Here is a 16,355-nt window from a genome sequence, read left to right as displayed (position 1 = left end):
CATCCGGGTACTTCTAACCATCCTAAATCTGGCCACAAGAATCGGGACATCCTAAATCTTTTTTCTACATACTATATAGTAGAAAGTATGCGATTCGGAACGCAACCATTGTTTTATTTATCATTTTGCAAAAAGAAAACAAGAACGAATGTGTTTCTGCAGAGACACACCTGCCGCAGGTGAAGGAGGGAGATTATGAAAACCATTAGAAATATTTCAGAGACACGCACAGACCTGCCCCTGGGTGCATAAATTAAAAATGTCAGACACACACACACATACACTGCAAACAGACACGCGAATGGACACACAGAAACACACACACACAGACACATACACACACACACACACACACACACACACACACACACACACACACACACACACACACACACACACACACACACACACACACAGACCTGCCTTCAATATGTGCATCAATGAAAGATGTCAGACAGTGAATGTTTGTGTGTGTACACAAACATTCACTGATGGGTATTCAAGTCACACACACACACACACACACACGCACACACACACACACACACACACACACACACACACACACACACACACACACACACACACACACATTCAAGTCACACACACACACACACACACACACACACACACACACACACAGATGAAGATGTTTAGCAGATTGTTTTTAATATAACAATAGGTCAACAATCATTGAATAAAAATGTGCAGTAATAGGCTACATGTAAAACATTAAAATAAATAAAAATAGCCGCATAAATGTCCGTTAATTAATCACATATACTTAATTAAATAGATATGTGTCGCAGTTTTTGTCTCGATATTTCGACTTTTCTTCTTACAGTACATAATTATTATTTTTTTTTTTTTGCCATTTTCACTTGTGTTAAATAAATAAAAAAGACCTTTCCTCAGCCCTTGCCTTGATACTCGTTCTTAGTATTTTGGGTGACCATAGATTGTGAGATAATATAACTTAACAAACATTCACGGATGAATCTTTGCCCTCTGACCCCGCATCAGCGTCGGCTAACGAACCCACTAACCCCGCCCCTCTGCAGACAGCGAACGGGAGCTGCTTTGAAACAAACCAAGCTCCGCGCCCTGGGATGAGCAACCACCAGCCGCTGTAGCAACACAAAATATACAGCTAAAAACGCGACATAAACAGGTTCAAACGACCGCGTTTAACCATCGGGTTTGACGTGAGAGCGCACCCGGCATTGGGACACTCAAACACGGACACACACGGACCCATACAGACCCTACCAGACGGCCAACAGCAACAAGCTAACTGTTAACGGCTAAAAACTGCACCAACATGGCGAGCGCCTCGTACCACATCTCCAATTTGCTGGAGAAAATGACCTCAAGCGACAAGGACTTCAGGTAAAATCCGACAAATCAACTTTAATTCAAATGTTCGGCATCCATTTTGATTTATAGTATCAACAGAAATATCTTAAAATAGCCGCTTTGACAGGCCGCAGGCTAGCATGCTAACTGCTAGCAACACGTTAGCTTTCACTTGCTAGCTCACTCAACCAACTCACTGCAAGCTGCGTGATGAGTTTGAATCATACATTTGATTAAAAATGTGATTTATAGAAGTTGGCGAAGAGTTAATGTGGATTTCAGCATGTTTATTTGTGTATATATTATGTTACTATTTAGCTATACTCATTTAGCATTGTCATTCATCTGTAAAATGTATTTATTTGAGTATTTTTAATTATTTAAGGCGAAAAAGCACCTAAAATGAGGACAAACACACGAGAGAAATCAAAATAAATATCACAGACTTATCACTGAATTCACCAAAACAGACGTAAACATGTGAATGATTATTGTTAGTGTTTTTATGTCCTCCTATGTATATATTTTTTTGTAATTTATTTGTTATTTGAATTTATTATTTTCGGGAAAACTATTTATTTAGATTATTATAATGTTTTCCTTATTAATTTAAATGTGCTTAATATTATTAAATTATGTTTTCCTTTTTTTATAATTGAATTAATTTGTTTACTATTGGTAGCAGTAGGTGTTAACATCCGGGTTTACCGTGTCAAGTAAACAGTATTTCAAATTTGAACCTGTAGTCAACTCAACTGTTATTCACAGATTATTGAAAACACAGTAATGACACTTTCAATGAATTAAATGTTTTTTTTCAGCTAAAACTTTATTGAACTTAACACAGTTTGACGCCACGTTAATTTTTTTATTTCTACATTAAAAAACTAATGTCAGGTTTGGTCAGTTTTATGCTTCTAAAGGTGCAGTCAGTGATTCTGGAGAACGCTTGTTGTCAAAATCACTTGCTGTCAAAATCAGTGAATATCTCCTCATGATCCACTACCTGTCTGTACTTTTGTGTGCGCTGAAAAAAAGACTAGCGTAAATGCACAGCCTAGGCTCTGTAAACTGGTATGTAAACAAAGGGGACCAGCCCACCATAGCTAGCAACACGCACGTTTACAGAGCCTAGGCTGTATATTGACTCTGGATTTTTTCCCCAGCACACACACAGTACAGACAGGTAGCGGATCATGAGGAGATATTCACTGAATTTGACAAAGTTATGTTGACAACAAGCGTTCTCCAGAATCACTGACTACACTTTTAAGCAATAAGACTTTGCGTTCAGTTAATCAGACAGTGTGTGTGTGTGTGTGTGTGTGTGTGTGTGTGTGTGTGTGTGTGTGTGTGTGTGTGTGTGTGTGTGTCCGCCATGTTTAAGACACAAAATTCAGAGCAAATCTTCTCCTTTTAAATCCGTGAAATTGTGAGACTTGTCAGTTTCTCAGTCACTGTTAAAAGCTGTGTGTGAGTGTGTGTGTTTGTTAGTGTGCACGTGTTTGTTAGTGTGTGTGTCAGTGAGTGTGCGCATTTGTGTGTGTGTTTGTGTGTGCATGTGGTTGTTAGTATGGATGTGAGTGTTTGTGTGTGTTGCGTTTCTGTCAGTGAGTGAGTGTGTGAGTGTGCATGTGTGTGTTTGTGCGCACGCCTGTGTGTATGTGACTGTGTGTGTATGTGACAGTGAGTGAGTGTGTGTGTTTGTGTGTGTGTCTGTGACAGTGTGTGTGTGTGTGTGTGTGTCTGTGACAGTGTGTGTGTGTGTGTGTGCCGACCACAAACAAGCAAAGCCATAAGAGCCTTTCTAAATCCTTGTGCCTTAATACTGCGTCTCTCTGCGTGAGGAGATAATTCTAATAACTTTATTTAACCGTGCGTCAGAGCTGTCACACACACACACACACACACAGAATATAAATCGCTTTTTTATCATGTCAATGTTCGGCCATTTTGCCGGAAAATAAACATATTGGCTGTGTTTGGAAAAGCCCTACTAACGTCCTCCCTCCTACATACTCAACATGTACAAACAGGTACATTTTATATATAGTGGGCGTCCTGGGGAAATGCACCTGTTGGAAGACCAAGAAGAAGAAGAAGAAGTACTATAGAATAAATAACTAAATACGTCTTCACCTCATCACTTGATATTGTAGGAAAGACTTGAGGCAGTGGTGGATGATGCCATCTTTAGTAACTATAGCTTCTTGTCCTTAAAGGCCACCGTAGCTTCTGTAAATTCTCCTCTAAAGGGAGGGGTTAGCAAGGGAGCGTTGACTTCTAGAATCTCACCTCTAGATGTGGCTAAATACTCAGATGTTACACACTGTGGCTTTAACTTATTATTTATTTATTTCTGCAGGTTTATGGCGACTAACGATCTGATGACGGAGCTGCAGAAAGATTCTATCAAACTGGACGACGACAGTGAGAGGAAGGTCGGTCTGAAAACTGTTTGCATTTATTTATTATTATTAGAAATACAGCTCTGGAAAAATGAAGAGACAGACAGACAGACAGACAGACAGACAGACAGACAGACAGATAGATAGATAGATACAGCTCTGGAAAAAATTAAGAGACCACTCCAAATATTCAGTGTCTCTCGTTTTACTATTTAGAGGCATATGTTTGAGTAGAATGAACATTTTGGTTTTATAATATAAACTACTGACAACATTTCTACCAAATTCTCAAAACATTGTTTGTCATTAAAAGCATTTTCAATAAGTTATGTAGAGATGGAGATTTAAGAAAAATCCAGACTGGTCTCTTAACTTTTTCCGGAGCTGTAATTAATTAATTTATATTTAATAGCTATCTGGGGGGTGAACACACTGTTAAGGTATTGATTGATCGATTGATTGATGTTTTGATTGACAGGTGGTGAGGATGATTCTCAAACTGTTGGAAGACAAGAACGGAGAAGTCCAGAACCTGGCTGTCAAATGGTAAACAAACTAACTCAATATTGTTTTAAAATGTGTGTGTGTGTGTGTGTGTGTGTGTGTGTGTGTGTGTGTGTGTGTGTGTGTGTGTGTGTGTGTGTGTGTGTGTGTGTGTGTGTGTGTGTGTGTGTGTGTGTGTGTGTGTGTGTGTGTGTGTGTGTGTGTGTGTGTGTGTGTGTGTGTGTGTGTGTGTGTGTGTGTCTAGGAAACAATGTAATATCAATGAAAAGTTCCTTTTTTTTTTTACTGTAAATTAATTCAAAAAGTCAAACTTTCATATAGTCAAATATATTATTATTATTAATATTTCATTAAGTGAAATTAACTTTCCAGAAGGCTGATATTTCTGTATTATAAATCCTTTTTTATTAGAGTAATTGGTTTTATGTAATATCCTAATATTTTGACATGTGATTTTTTTTTTATTCCACGAGCTTTATAAGCCGTTATCATCAACATGAAAACAAAAGAAAAAGGCCTGACATGTTTCACCTTGTAATGAATCTTCTAGAATATAGATACAAGTCTCACTTTTTGAATGGACTTTACCATGATATACGAATGTTCTGAGATGCACCTGTCTATCTGAAGTGTGGCTGCGTTGATTGTGTGTATGTTTTGAACTGTATGTGCGTTTTTTTTTGTATATATTTTAACCTGCGGGTGCGCTTGTTCGCGTGCAGCCTGGGCCCTGTGTGAAGGAGTATCAGGTCTTTGTGTTTGTGTTTATTAAAGCTACGGGTGCGTTTGTTTCTCGTATATATTCTAACCCGTGGGTGCGTTTGTTTGCGTGCAGCCTGGGCCCTCTGGTCAGCAAGGTGAAGGAGTACCAGGTGGAGACTATCGTGGACACGCTCTGCACCAACATGCTGTCGGACAAAGAACAACTCAGAGACATTTCATCCATCGGACTGAAGACCGTCATCGGAGAGTTACCGCCCGCCTCCAGTGGTAAATATACTAATGCCTTGTTTCCAGTAGGTCGGGTCCAGTCTCTCTCTCTCTCTCTCTCTCTCTCTCTCTCTGTCTCTCTCTCTCTCTCTCTCTGTCTCTCTCTCCCTCTCTCCCTCTCCCTCTCTGTCTCTCTGTCTTTCTCCCTCTCTGTCTCTCTCTCTCTCTCCCTCTCTGTCTCTCTCTCTCTCTCTGTCTCTCTCTCTCTCTCTGTCTCTCTCTCTCCCTCTCTGTCTCTGTCTCTCTCTCTCTCTCTGTCTCTCTCTCTCTCTCTCTCTCTCTCTGTCTCTCTCTCTCTCCCTCTCTGTCTCTCTCTCTCTCTCCCTATCTGTCTCTCTCTCTGTCTCTGTCTCTCTCTCCCTCTCTGTCTCTCTCTCTCCCTCTCTCTCTCTCTCTCTCTCTCTCTCTCTCTCTCTCTCTCTCTCTGTCTCTCTCTCTCCCTCTCTCCCTCTCTGTCTCTCTCTCTCTCTCTCTCTCTCTCTCTCTCTCTGTCTCTCTCTCTCTCTCTCTCTCTCTCTCTCTGTCTCTCTCTCTCTCTCTCTCTGTCTCTCTCTCTCTCTCTCTCTCTCTCTCTCTCTCTCTGTCTCTCTCTCCCTCTCCCTCTCTGTCTCTGTCTCTCTCTGTCTCTGTCTCTCTCTCTCTCTCTCTCCCTCTCCCTCTCTCTCTCTCTCCCTCTCTGTCTCTCTCTCTCTGTCTCTCTCTCCCTCTCTCTCTCTCTCTCTCTCTGTCTCTCTCTCCCTCTCCCTCTCTGTCTCTGTCTCTCTCTGTCTCTGTCTCTGTCTCTCTCTCTCTCCCTCTCCCTCTCTCTCTCTCTCCCTCTCTGTCTCTCTCTCTGCCTCCAGTGGTAAATATACTAATGTCTTGTTTCCAGTGGGTCGGAGCGGTCCGGTTATTTGGGTAGGGTACGGATATAAGCGAGCCTAACCGCTCTAAGCCGCTCCCATTTCCGGTACTCCTCCGTAGGGGTACCAGCCGCCTGAAAGGGTGCCGAAAAGGCGGAGCTACACATGCTGTCCGTTTATTGGTCGAAAGAATCATTTCCGCCGTGTGTAGTCACCTCGGCTAGAGTGAAGAGAGTCAGTGTGTTTTGGCAAAAAATGTGAGCACAGCACTGTTTATTGTGTGGTGTTTTTCCTCGTCAATAAATGAATCAGTTGGTTACACTGTGTCCCACTGCTACGATGTCACGTAGCTGCCACAGCCAGCGGCCACTTAGGGCAATATTTTACAGAGCCAACACCAGAGAAGAAAAGTTACATAGACAATGACATTTATTTTTATTTTTTTTGTAGATTTTATTTGGAATTTGCTGTGTTAGGACTTTAAAACCAGAAGATAATCTAATATAATAATGTTGTCTTGTGTGCGTCAGGTTCTGCTCTGGCTGCCAGTGTGTGTAAGAAGATAACGGGCCGTCTGACCAGCGCCATCGCCAAGCAGGAAGACGTGTCAGTCCAACTGGAGGCTCTGGACATCATGGCAGACATGCTCTGCAGGTACCTGACCTGTGTGTGTGTCTGTGTGTGTCTGTGTGTGTGTGTGTGTGTGTGTGTGTGTGTGTGTCTGTGTGTCTCTGGCTGTCTGTCTTTAGATAGGCATCTCTACATTAATTGATGGAAATGTACAAATAAGGGTTGTGTACGGTCGGTTTACCGTAAATGTTTAGGAAAAAGTTTTAGTTTTGTGTTTCATTAAAGTTTTGAAAATGAATTTGATGTGTTTTTGGTAAGTGCTATCTTGCAGAATCCGTGTGTGTGTAAACAAACAGCTATTAACGTGTGTGTGTGTGTGTGTGTGTGTGTGTGTGTGTGTGTGTGTGTGTGTGTGTGTGTGTGTGTGTGTGTGTGTGTGTCTCTCTCTCTCCAGACAGGGAGGTTTGCTGGTGAACTTCCATCCCTCCATCCTCAGCTGTTTGCTGCCTCAGCTCACCTCCCCCAGACTGGCAGTTAGAAAGGTACGTCTGCGTCTCCATGGATACTGTATATATACACTCACCGGACACTTTACGAGGTACAGCGGTTCATTTTCTTGTTAATCAGCCAGCCACATGTCAGCAACTCAATGCATTTAGGCACGTAGACGTTGTCAGGACAACTTATTGAAGTTAAAACCGAGCATCAGAATGGGGAAGAAAGGGGATTTAAGTGACTTTGAACATGGCATGGTTTATGTTGTGTATATTAAATATATTTTGGGGCTGTCAGCATTTTCACTATACAATATAGTGCAAAAAGGTACAACAATATAAAAACTGGTTTATAAAAATAACAGAATAGAAAGTAAAAAGAAGATTAATTAAATTGAGATGTGCAATGTAATGAACAAATGAACACTTTTTTTTTTTTTCCTTAAACAATTTTTATTGACATTTTATTTTTTTTCCAAACAAACACTATTTTTTAAAGATTATTTTTTGGGCATTTTTGCTTTATTAGACCGATTGGGGAGACAGTGTTGAAATGGGGCAAAGAGGGGGGGACATGCAGGATTCGAACCCAGAGCCTTGGTCCGGAGGGGGGGACGCCCTATCAACTGAGCTATGGGCGCCCCCGAATGAACACTTTTTACAATATATGCAATATTTTTAAATGGTGTATTTTTCTATGATCTTCCAGAGGACGATCATGGCCCTGGGGCACCTGGTGATGTCCTGTGGGAACCTGGTCTTCATAGATCTGATAGAACATCTGTTAGCTGAGCTGGGACGCAACGACAACATGAGCACCACCAGGACGTACATCCAGTGCACCGCCGCCATCAGCAGGCAGGCAGGACATCGGATCGGTAAGGGGGGGGAGGGGTGTGTGTGTGTGTGTGGGGGGGAGGGGTGTGTGTGTGTGTGTGGGGGGGGGGGGGTGTGGGGGGTGTGTGTGTGTGTGTGTGTGTGTGTGTGTGGAGATCTTGACAGCTACTGGATTTGACTTGAACCTAAACTCAAACTGTGTTCACTAAACAACACAACGGGGCGGCTGTGGGGAAGTGTGTAGGGCGGTCGTCCACTAGGTTACAGGGTCGGTGGTTCGATCCCCCGTCTCCCCGCCACATGTCCAAGTGTCCCTGGGCAAAGAGACACTGAACCCCACATTGCTCCCGATGGTTCAGAGAGCGCCTTGCATGGCAGCTACTGCCATCGGTGTATGAGTGTGTGTGTGTGTGTGTGGTAAGAAATGTAAAGCGCTTTGGGGCTGAGAAAATCGGCTAAAAAGCGCTATCTAAGTCAAGTCCATTTACTATGTGTCTGTGCAGGAGAGTATCTGGAGAAGATCATTCCGCTGGTGGTGAAGTTCTGTAACGTTGACGATGACGAGTTGAGAGAATACTGTATCCAGGCCTTTGAGTCCTTCGTACGGAGGTAAACACACACACACACACACACACACACACGCACACACACTAACACTCATTTATTACTGTCTGAAAGTTTAAAGTCGCTACGAGGAACTTTTTAGATATTTCTGAAACAGTCTAATTTTTCCTCTGATGATCATAAATTTCATGTAACAGCAAACGAGACCATCAGTGCTAAGAATGCTATTTTTATATAGTTTTTCTTAATACCTAACGCTTGTTGTCAAAATCCCCTTTTGACAAAAGTAAAAATATCCTCATGATGGGGGCGCCTTTAGCTCAGTTGGTAGGGCGTCCCCCTCCCGGGCCGGGCCCAGCAGCAGACCCGGGTTCGATTCCCACCCGCGGTCGTTCTCTGCATGTCACTCCCCTCTCTGCCCCATTTCACCTCTGTCTCTCTGCACTATCAATAAAGCATAAAAATGCCCAAAAAATATCTTAAAAAAAAAAATATATATCCTCATGATACCTGTCTTAAAATCTCTTGCTGTACAAAGCCAAGGCTCTGTAAACTGGTATGTAAACAAAGTGCATGTTAACAAAGGGGGGCCAACATAGCTAGTAACGAACCCATTTACAGAGCCTAGGCTGTGTATTAACACTGGATTCATTTTCCAGCACAAAAACACAGCACAGACAGGTAGCGGATCATGAGGAGATGTTCACTGATTTGACAACAAACGTTCTCCAGAATCACTGACTACACCTTTAATAGTGGTGTTAGTTTAACATTGATTTTAACATTGTTATGGTTGCAGCCTAATTAAAACAGTAACAGGTAGAGTTTGGCAGATTTAAGATGGTATGTTTAAATTGGTTAAAGGATATCATGGTGTTCATTTGAATTTGCTGCTGTTAATATGAATGTTGTTGCTATGGTTGCAGGTGTCCTAAAGAGGTTTACCCCCACGTTGCCACGGTGATCTCTATCTGCCTGCGCTACCTGACCTACGACCCCAACTACAACTTTGACGATGAGGACGAAGACGACAACGCGATGGACGCAGAGCAGAACGATGAAGATTACCAAGGTACGGATTAGATATTAGATATTGTTCATTTTTATTGGTAAGTTTTAATTTTTTAAACATTTTACATAATTAATTTTTTTTTAAATAAAGGTTTTTCAAAAATCTTCAATTCTCTCTCTCTCTCTCTCTTATTCTCTCCATCAGGCAGTGATGATGAATACAGTGATGATGATGACATGAGTTGGAAGGTTCGCCGTGCGGCCGCTAAGTGTCTTGACGCCGTGGTGTCGACGCGTCATGAGATGCTGCCGGAGTTCTACCGCTCTGTGTCTCCGGCTCTCGTCTGTCGCTTCAAGGTAAAAAAAAAATCTGCAAGGATGCCGCCATGTTGCACCGCCATGTTTCTACAGTAGCTCAGAACGGACAAACTTAACGGCCTTACACGTTTTTATATATAGTGGGCGTCCTGGGGAAATGCGCCTGTTGGAAGACCAAGAAGAAGAAGAAGTACTATAGAATAAATAGCTAAATTACATAAAACAGATATGTCGACCTTCTGAAAAGCAAAGATTCATAACACTTATTTTGTAATGAATCTGTATGAAATACGAAAGTTTAATTTGTTTTAATTAAATTACAGGAAAAAGGAACTTTTCATCGATATTCAATTTTAGAAGTTTAATCACAACATTTTTTTATAACTAGTTTACAGGAGCGAGACACTCACACACACACACACACACACACACACACACACACACACACACACACACACACACACACACAGATATATAATGATATTGATGTGTGTGTGTGTGTGTGTGTGTGTGTGTGTGTGTGTGTTGTAGGAGCGAGAGGAGAATGTGAAGGCGGATGTGTTCCACGCCTACCTGTCTCTACTGAAGCAGACCAGACCCGCTCAGAGCTGGCTGGCTGATCCAGACGCCATGGAGCAGGGAGAGACACCGCTCACCATGCTACAGAGCCAGGTATCTGTCTGTCTGTCTGTCTGTCTGTCTGTCTGTCTGTCTGTCTGTCTGTCTGTCTGTCTGTCTGTCTGTCTGTCTGTCTGTCTGTCTGTCTATCTGTCTGTCTGTCTGTCTGTGTGTGTGTGTCTGGGAGCGAGAGTAGAGGTAGGCGATTCATAACAATATAATCTTAATAAACTTGGTTTATAAATCAAATACAATACTATGTACAGGTCTTTCATGTTTTTAATAACAAAATGTCTCATAGATCAGACAGTGAACAACATATGAACAAATCCTTCTGTAATAACCTTCAGAAAAGTGCTAAGAATGATTATGGAAAATTTAGTTGATTTAAGTGCTTTAGAAGTTGAGACTTTTTACACTTGTTAATTTGTCTGTCTGTGTATATGTCTGTCTGTCTCTGTGTCTGTCTGTCTGTCTGTGTGTCTGTCTGTCTGCCTGCCTGTCTGTCTGCCTGCCTGTCTGTCTGTCTGTCTGTCTGCCTGCCTGTCTGTCTGTCTGTCTGTCTGTCTGCCTGTCTGCCTGCCTGCCTGTCTGTCTGTCTGTCTGTCTGCCTGTCTGCCTGCCTGCCTGTCTGTCTGTCTGTGTGCCTGTCTGTCTGTCTTTAGGTCCCTATGATAGTCAAAGCTCTCCACAAGCAGCTGAAGGAGAAGAGTGTGAAGACTCGTCAGTGCTGTTTCAACATGTTGACAGAGTTGGTGAATGTTCTGCCCGGAGCCCTGACCACACACATCCCCGTGCTAATACCAGGTAATAATGCATCACTATATATACAATATTACTATTACTATTACTCATTATATCATTACCAATAATAATTATATCATCATCATCTTTTTTTTTTTTTTTTTTTTTTGCACACTTAGATTACTTTATTCACATAATTAATAATGTTTTGAGAAGAATTAGAAAATTAAAAAAAATCTTCAACGTGGCGAAAAATAATATATACAATATTTTTTATTTTGAAATAAATTCAGTATTTCAGTATCATTTCTTTTCACTAAATCCTATCCAATAAAAAAGCAACAACGCCCTAATAAATAATTAAATTTATTTTTAATTTAACTTTATTTATCCTCGATAGATCAGTTGAGGAATGATGTCGAGTCAATCAAATGTAGAGCAAAAACAAATGAAAACAGGTAGAATGTCGTCAGATTTAAGATAATATGTTTAAATGTGTTCTGTGTGTTTGTCCTTCAGGAATCATCTTCTCGCTGAACGATAAGTCCAGCAGCTCCAACCTGAAGATCGATGCTCTGGCCTGCCTCCACGTCGTCATGGTGACTCACCCGGCGCACGCGTTCCACGCCCATGTGCCGGCGCTGGTGCCGCCCGTGGTGGCGTGCGTGGGAGACCCCTTCTACAAGATCACCTCAGAGGCCCTGCTCGTCACACAGCAGCTAGTCAAGGTGAAGATTTGATTTATTTTTTATTTTTATTTTTTTTTTTATTTATTTTAACAATTAACAATTTTTTTTTTCTACTTGTTTTTCTAAAACCTTTTTTATATATTTTATTACTTTGAAATATTTATTAAAAATATATTTTATCTATTTTATAAACTTTTTTAAAATTTAATATACTTTTTTTTTTCAACTTTCAACTTTTTTGCAAGCGGTTATTTGGCCTCTTAACAGCCAATCAGAGTCCTCCGATTGTAAAAAAATATATAGGGGAAGGTGGGGTGATTTGTGCAACTTTTTACTCAAAGTGATTTTAAAGTGAGGCCTTGACAGTTATGTCTCCAACTCAAATATGTACTTATATTTCAGGATGTTGTGCATCCCTGGCAATAAAAACTTTGGATCTGGAATAAACTGTTTAAGAAATATAGCTTTCGGAAAAAAAGTTGTCTTGACGCACAAATCACCCCACTACGTGGGGTGATTTGTGCGTCATTGTGTCATAATGACAAAGTCACCATCATCATCTTTCTGGCCATCTGAACTCTCATCAGTGGTGTCGTTAAGTGGAATTGAGATGTCACTCTCTTCTGAGCTACTGTAGACAATCACTTTCTTTTGGTGACCAGCGTATACAGCCATGCCACTGGCACAACTCTCAGAAATGTACTTTGCACTAGTTGCTCCGTGCTTGTGGAACCAACTGCCACCTGACAAATGTGATTCCCCCTACATTTCTGCCTTTAAATCAAGGCTCAAAACCCATATGTACACCCTGGTGTTTCCTCCCCATTAACTATCTTACCTCTGCACTACTATTTGTGTTTATGTGGATGTATGGGCTTTACGTCTTTTATTTTGGTTATTGTTATTGTACCTTCATTGTTTACCTACTGAATGCACTATGTACAGCACTTTGGACAGTGCAAACTGTCATAAATGTGCTTTTATAAATACATTTTACTTACTTACTTACTTATAACTCACCCAGGCCCTTGCGCACAAATCACCCCATCCCCAGAATTTTGGATAATAGGCATGATGCAGCAATTTAGGGTTGACATTGTGCTAACTATATAGACTCAAAGTGTAGTATACCAAAGCACTAAAACATGTGTCAAATGTTTTCAAACGTGTCTATAATTGTTCAGACACAATAATCAAAAAACCTTGATCATGGAAATTTTACTTTGAAAGGCAAAACACAGTTTTTTGAGCTTAAATGTGCTTATATCTTATTCCTTGTGTCTCCCTTCTTTACAGGATGAGTCAAATGGATGGCTCTTCTTAAATATGTGGTCACATTTCCAATTTCTTCCACGGTTTTCTAGAAACAAGGGGTTTTGCAACTTCCAAAATGCACAAATCACCCCACCTTCCCCTATGTATAATTATTCTAAATTTTTTAAATATTTTTTATTAATTTACATATGTTTTCTCTCTGCCTATTCCTTATTTAAAAAAAACTTTTAATATTTTTTTAATTAATTTATATTGTCTCTCTCCCTCCAGGTGATCCGGCCCTTGGACAGCCAACCAGAATCCTCGGATAGCTTTGACCCCTCCCCCTACATCAGCGACCTCTTCACCTGCACCATCAAGCGCCTGAAGGCCGCAGACATCGACCAGGAAGTCAAGGAACGAGCCATTTCCTGTATGGGGCAGATCATCTGTAACCTCGGTAACCACTCAGTTCTACCAACGTTTTTTCTCACAATATATTTGTTGAAGTTTTTTCACTAACAAAAAAAGCACCTGCACCATCACAACATACTAAAGCTTCTCCCAACTTTAAAAAATGTATTCTCACTTTTATTAGAAAAAGAATATATACCTTTTTTCTTTATTATCATTTTGTTTAAACTTTTTTGGCTTAATTTTTTTTATTATTATTATTTAAATGTTTTATACTTTTATATGTATATTTTTACCACTTTTTTATAACTTATTCTTAGTTATTTATGTATATGTTCTTATAAACTTAAACCTCTGTTCTTCCAGGCGACCGTCTTCCCACGGAGCTGCCCGGGACGTTGCTCATCTTCCTGGAACGACTAAAGAACGAAATCACCCGACTGACCACAGTGAAAGGTAACGAGCCCAGACACACCTGATGCAGCACACTATGGTCAGGCCTGATGCAGCCTACCTGTACCTACAACCTACTGTACATGCTCAGGCCTTTTGAAGTCAGTGTAAAGCTGTTCAAATCCCATTATAGAACATTTCTATAACAACTTTTTAACTTTGTAACTTCTTTTGTAACATTTTAGAATTTTCAATATATTTTAAATAATTTCTTTTTATATATAGTTTTTTTAAATTGATTATTTATTCAAATTATATAATAAAAACATACATTTTTTAACTTTTCAAAAATATTTTTTATAACTTTTATTTTTATACTTTTCTCAATTTAACTTTTTCATAATAATTTTTTTAACTTTATTTCCATGTTTTTTTTTTGTTATTTTTTTTTACTTCATAACATTTTTTTATAGCTATTTAAAATATATTATTTTGTATTTTTCTTCCAGCGATGACTCTGATCGCCGGCTCCTCTCTGAAGATCGACCTGCGGCCGGTTCTGCCCGACGCGGTTCCTATCCTCGCCTCGTTCCTCAGGAAGAACCAGAGAGCTCTGAAGCTCTGCACCCTGGCTGCCCTGGACATACTGCTCAGGAACTACAGGTAAGACAGACAGGGAGGGGGACAGACAGGGAGGGAGGCAGGGGGACAGACAGACAGGGAGGGAGGGAGGGAGGGAGGGAGGGAGATAGAGCTCTGAAGCTCTGCACCCTGGCTGCCCTGGACATACTGCTCAGGAACTACAGGTAAGACAGACAGGGAGGGAGGGGGACAGACAGGGAGGGAGGGAGGGGGACAGACAGGGAGGGAGGGGGACAGACAGACAGGGAGGGAGGGAGGGAGGGAGGGGGACAGACAGGGAGGGAGGAAGGGGGACAGACAGACAGGCAGGGAGGGAGGGAGGGGGACAGACAGGCAGGGAGACAGGGAGGGAGGGAGGAAGGGAGACAGGCAGGGGGACAGGGAGGGAGGGAGGGGGACAGACAGACATACAGGCAGACAGGGAGGGGGACAGACAGGGAGGGAGGGGGACAGACAGATAGAGAGCTCTGAAGCTCTGCACGCTGGCTGCTCTGGATATACTGCTCAGAAACTACAGGTGAGACAGACAGGGAGGGAGGGAGGGAGGGAGGGAGGGGGACAGACAGACAGACACACACGGACGGACGGACGGACAGATACACACACTCACTCACTCACTCACTCACTCACTCACTCACTCACTCACTCACTCACTCACAGAGAAACACACAAAGACAGAGAGACACACAGACATTTCTTTTTCATCAAATTCAATTGAATTGTCTTTAATTTAATTTAATTTCTATTTTATTTCCCTTCAGTTCTGTGGTGACACACACTCTCCCTTCCCCCTCTCTCTCTGTCACTCACTCACTCACTCACTCACTCATTTCCTCCTGTATTCCCCTCAGTTCTGCGGTGACCCCTGTGATGGTAGACGCTGTCCTGGCAGAGCTCCCTCCTCTGATCAGTGAGAGTGATATGCACGTGTCCCAGATGGCCCTGAGCTTCCTGTCCACGCTGGCTGTCACTCACCCCTCGTCTCTGGGTCAGCTGAGCGGAGGGAACATCCTCACGCAGCTCATAGCACTGGTCAGGTCCCCGTTACTACAGGGAGGAGCCCTCACCGCTATGCTCGACTTCTACCAGGTAACACAGGGGAAGAGACTGTGTGTGTGTGTGTGTGTGTGTGTGTGTGTGTGTGTGTGTGTGTGTGTGTGTGTGTGTGTGTGTGTGTGTGTGTGTGTGTGTGTGTGTGTGTGTGTGTGTCTTAAATATGAAATCATTTTTTATTTTTTTTTAGCTTTAAAGGTGCAGTCAGTGATTCTGGGGAAAGCTTGTTGTCAACATCCCTTTTAGTCAGAATCAGTAAATATCCCCAATGAAAAGAAAAGGTGTTAATACACAGCCTAGGCTCTGTGAATGGGCATGTTGCTAGTAGCTAGGGTGGACCCCCTTAGTTTACATACCACACCCCTTTGAGCATCCTCACTTAGCTCATAGCACTGGTCAGCTCCCCGTTACTACAGGGAGGAGCTCTCACCGCCATGCTCGACTTCTACCAGGTAACACAGGGGAAGAGACTGTGTGTGTGGGTGTGTATTGTAAATTTGTGAATATCTTCGTATTGTGGAGTACTGAGAAAAAAATCCAGTGTTATCACAGTCCCCTTTGTTTACATACCAGTTTACAGAGCCTATCCTCTGTATTAACACTGGAATTGTTTTCAGCTCACACACGGTACGGACTAGGGGTGTGCACGTGTAC

General features: G+C 41.8%; 1 protein-coding gene across 1 annotated transcript; it reads left to right on the top strand.

Annotated features, from left to right (window-relative positions):
- Nucleotides 1-1,109: 1,109 nt before the first annotated feature.
- On the top strand, nucleotides 1,110-16,153 carry LOC307270949 (cullin-associated NEDD8-dissociated protein 1-like; the record flags this gene model as incomplete). The annotated part of the gene is made up of 18 exons (XM_080054838.1): nucleotides 1,110-1,389; nucleotides 3,722-3,797; nucleotides 4,243-4,310; nucleotides 5,104-5,258; nucleotides 6,631-6,754; nucleotides 7,125-7,212; nucleotides 7,874-8,042; nucleotides 8,505-8,610; nucleotides 9,492-9,637; nucleotides 9,782-9,933; nucleotides 10,426-10,566; nucleotides 11,178-11,319; nucleotides 11,776-11,984; nucleotides 13,491-13,659; nucleotides 13,980-14,069; nucleotides 14,516-14,669; nucleotides 15,500-15,737; nucleotides 16,085-16,153. Coding segments are annotated over exons 1-18 (2,364 nt in total), but the record flags the coding sequence as incomplete, so codon positions are not given.
- Nucleotides 16,154-16,355: the final 202 nt, after the last annotated feature.

Source organism: Ammodytes marinus (genome assembly GCF_949987685.1).
Source record: "Ammodytes marinus genome assembly, contig: scaffold_472, whole genome shotgun sequence".
Taxonomy (NCBI): Eukaryota; Metazoa; Chordata; class Actinopteri; order Uranoscopiformes; family Ammodytidae; genus Ammodytes; species Ammodytes marinus.
The sequence above is the reverse complement of the archived record's forward strand: the minus strand, read 5'-3'. Positions and strand labels throughout refer to the sequence as shown.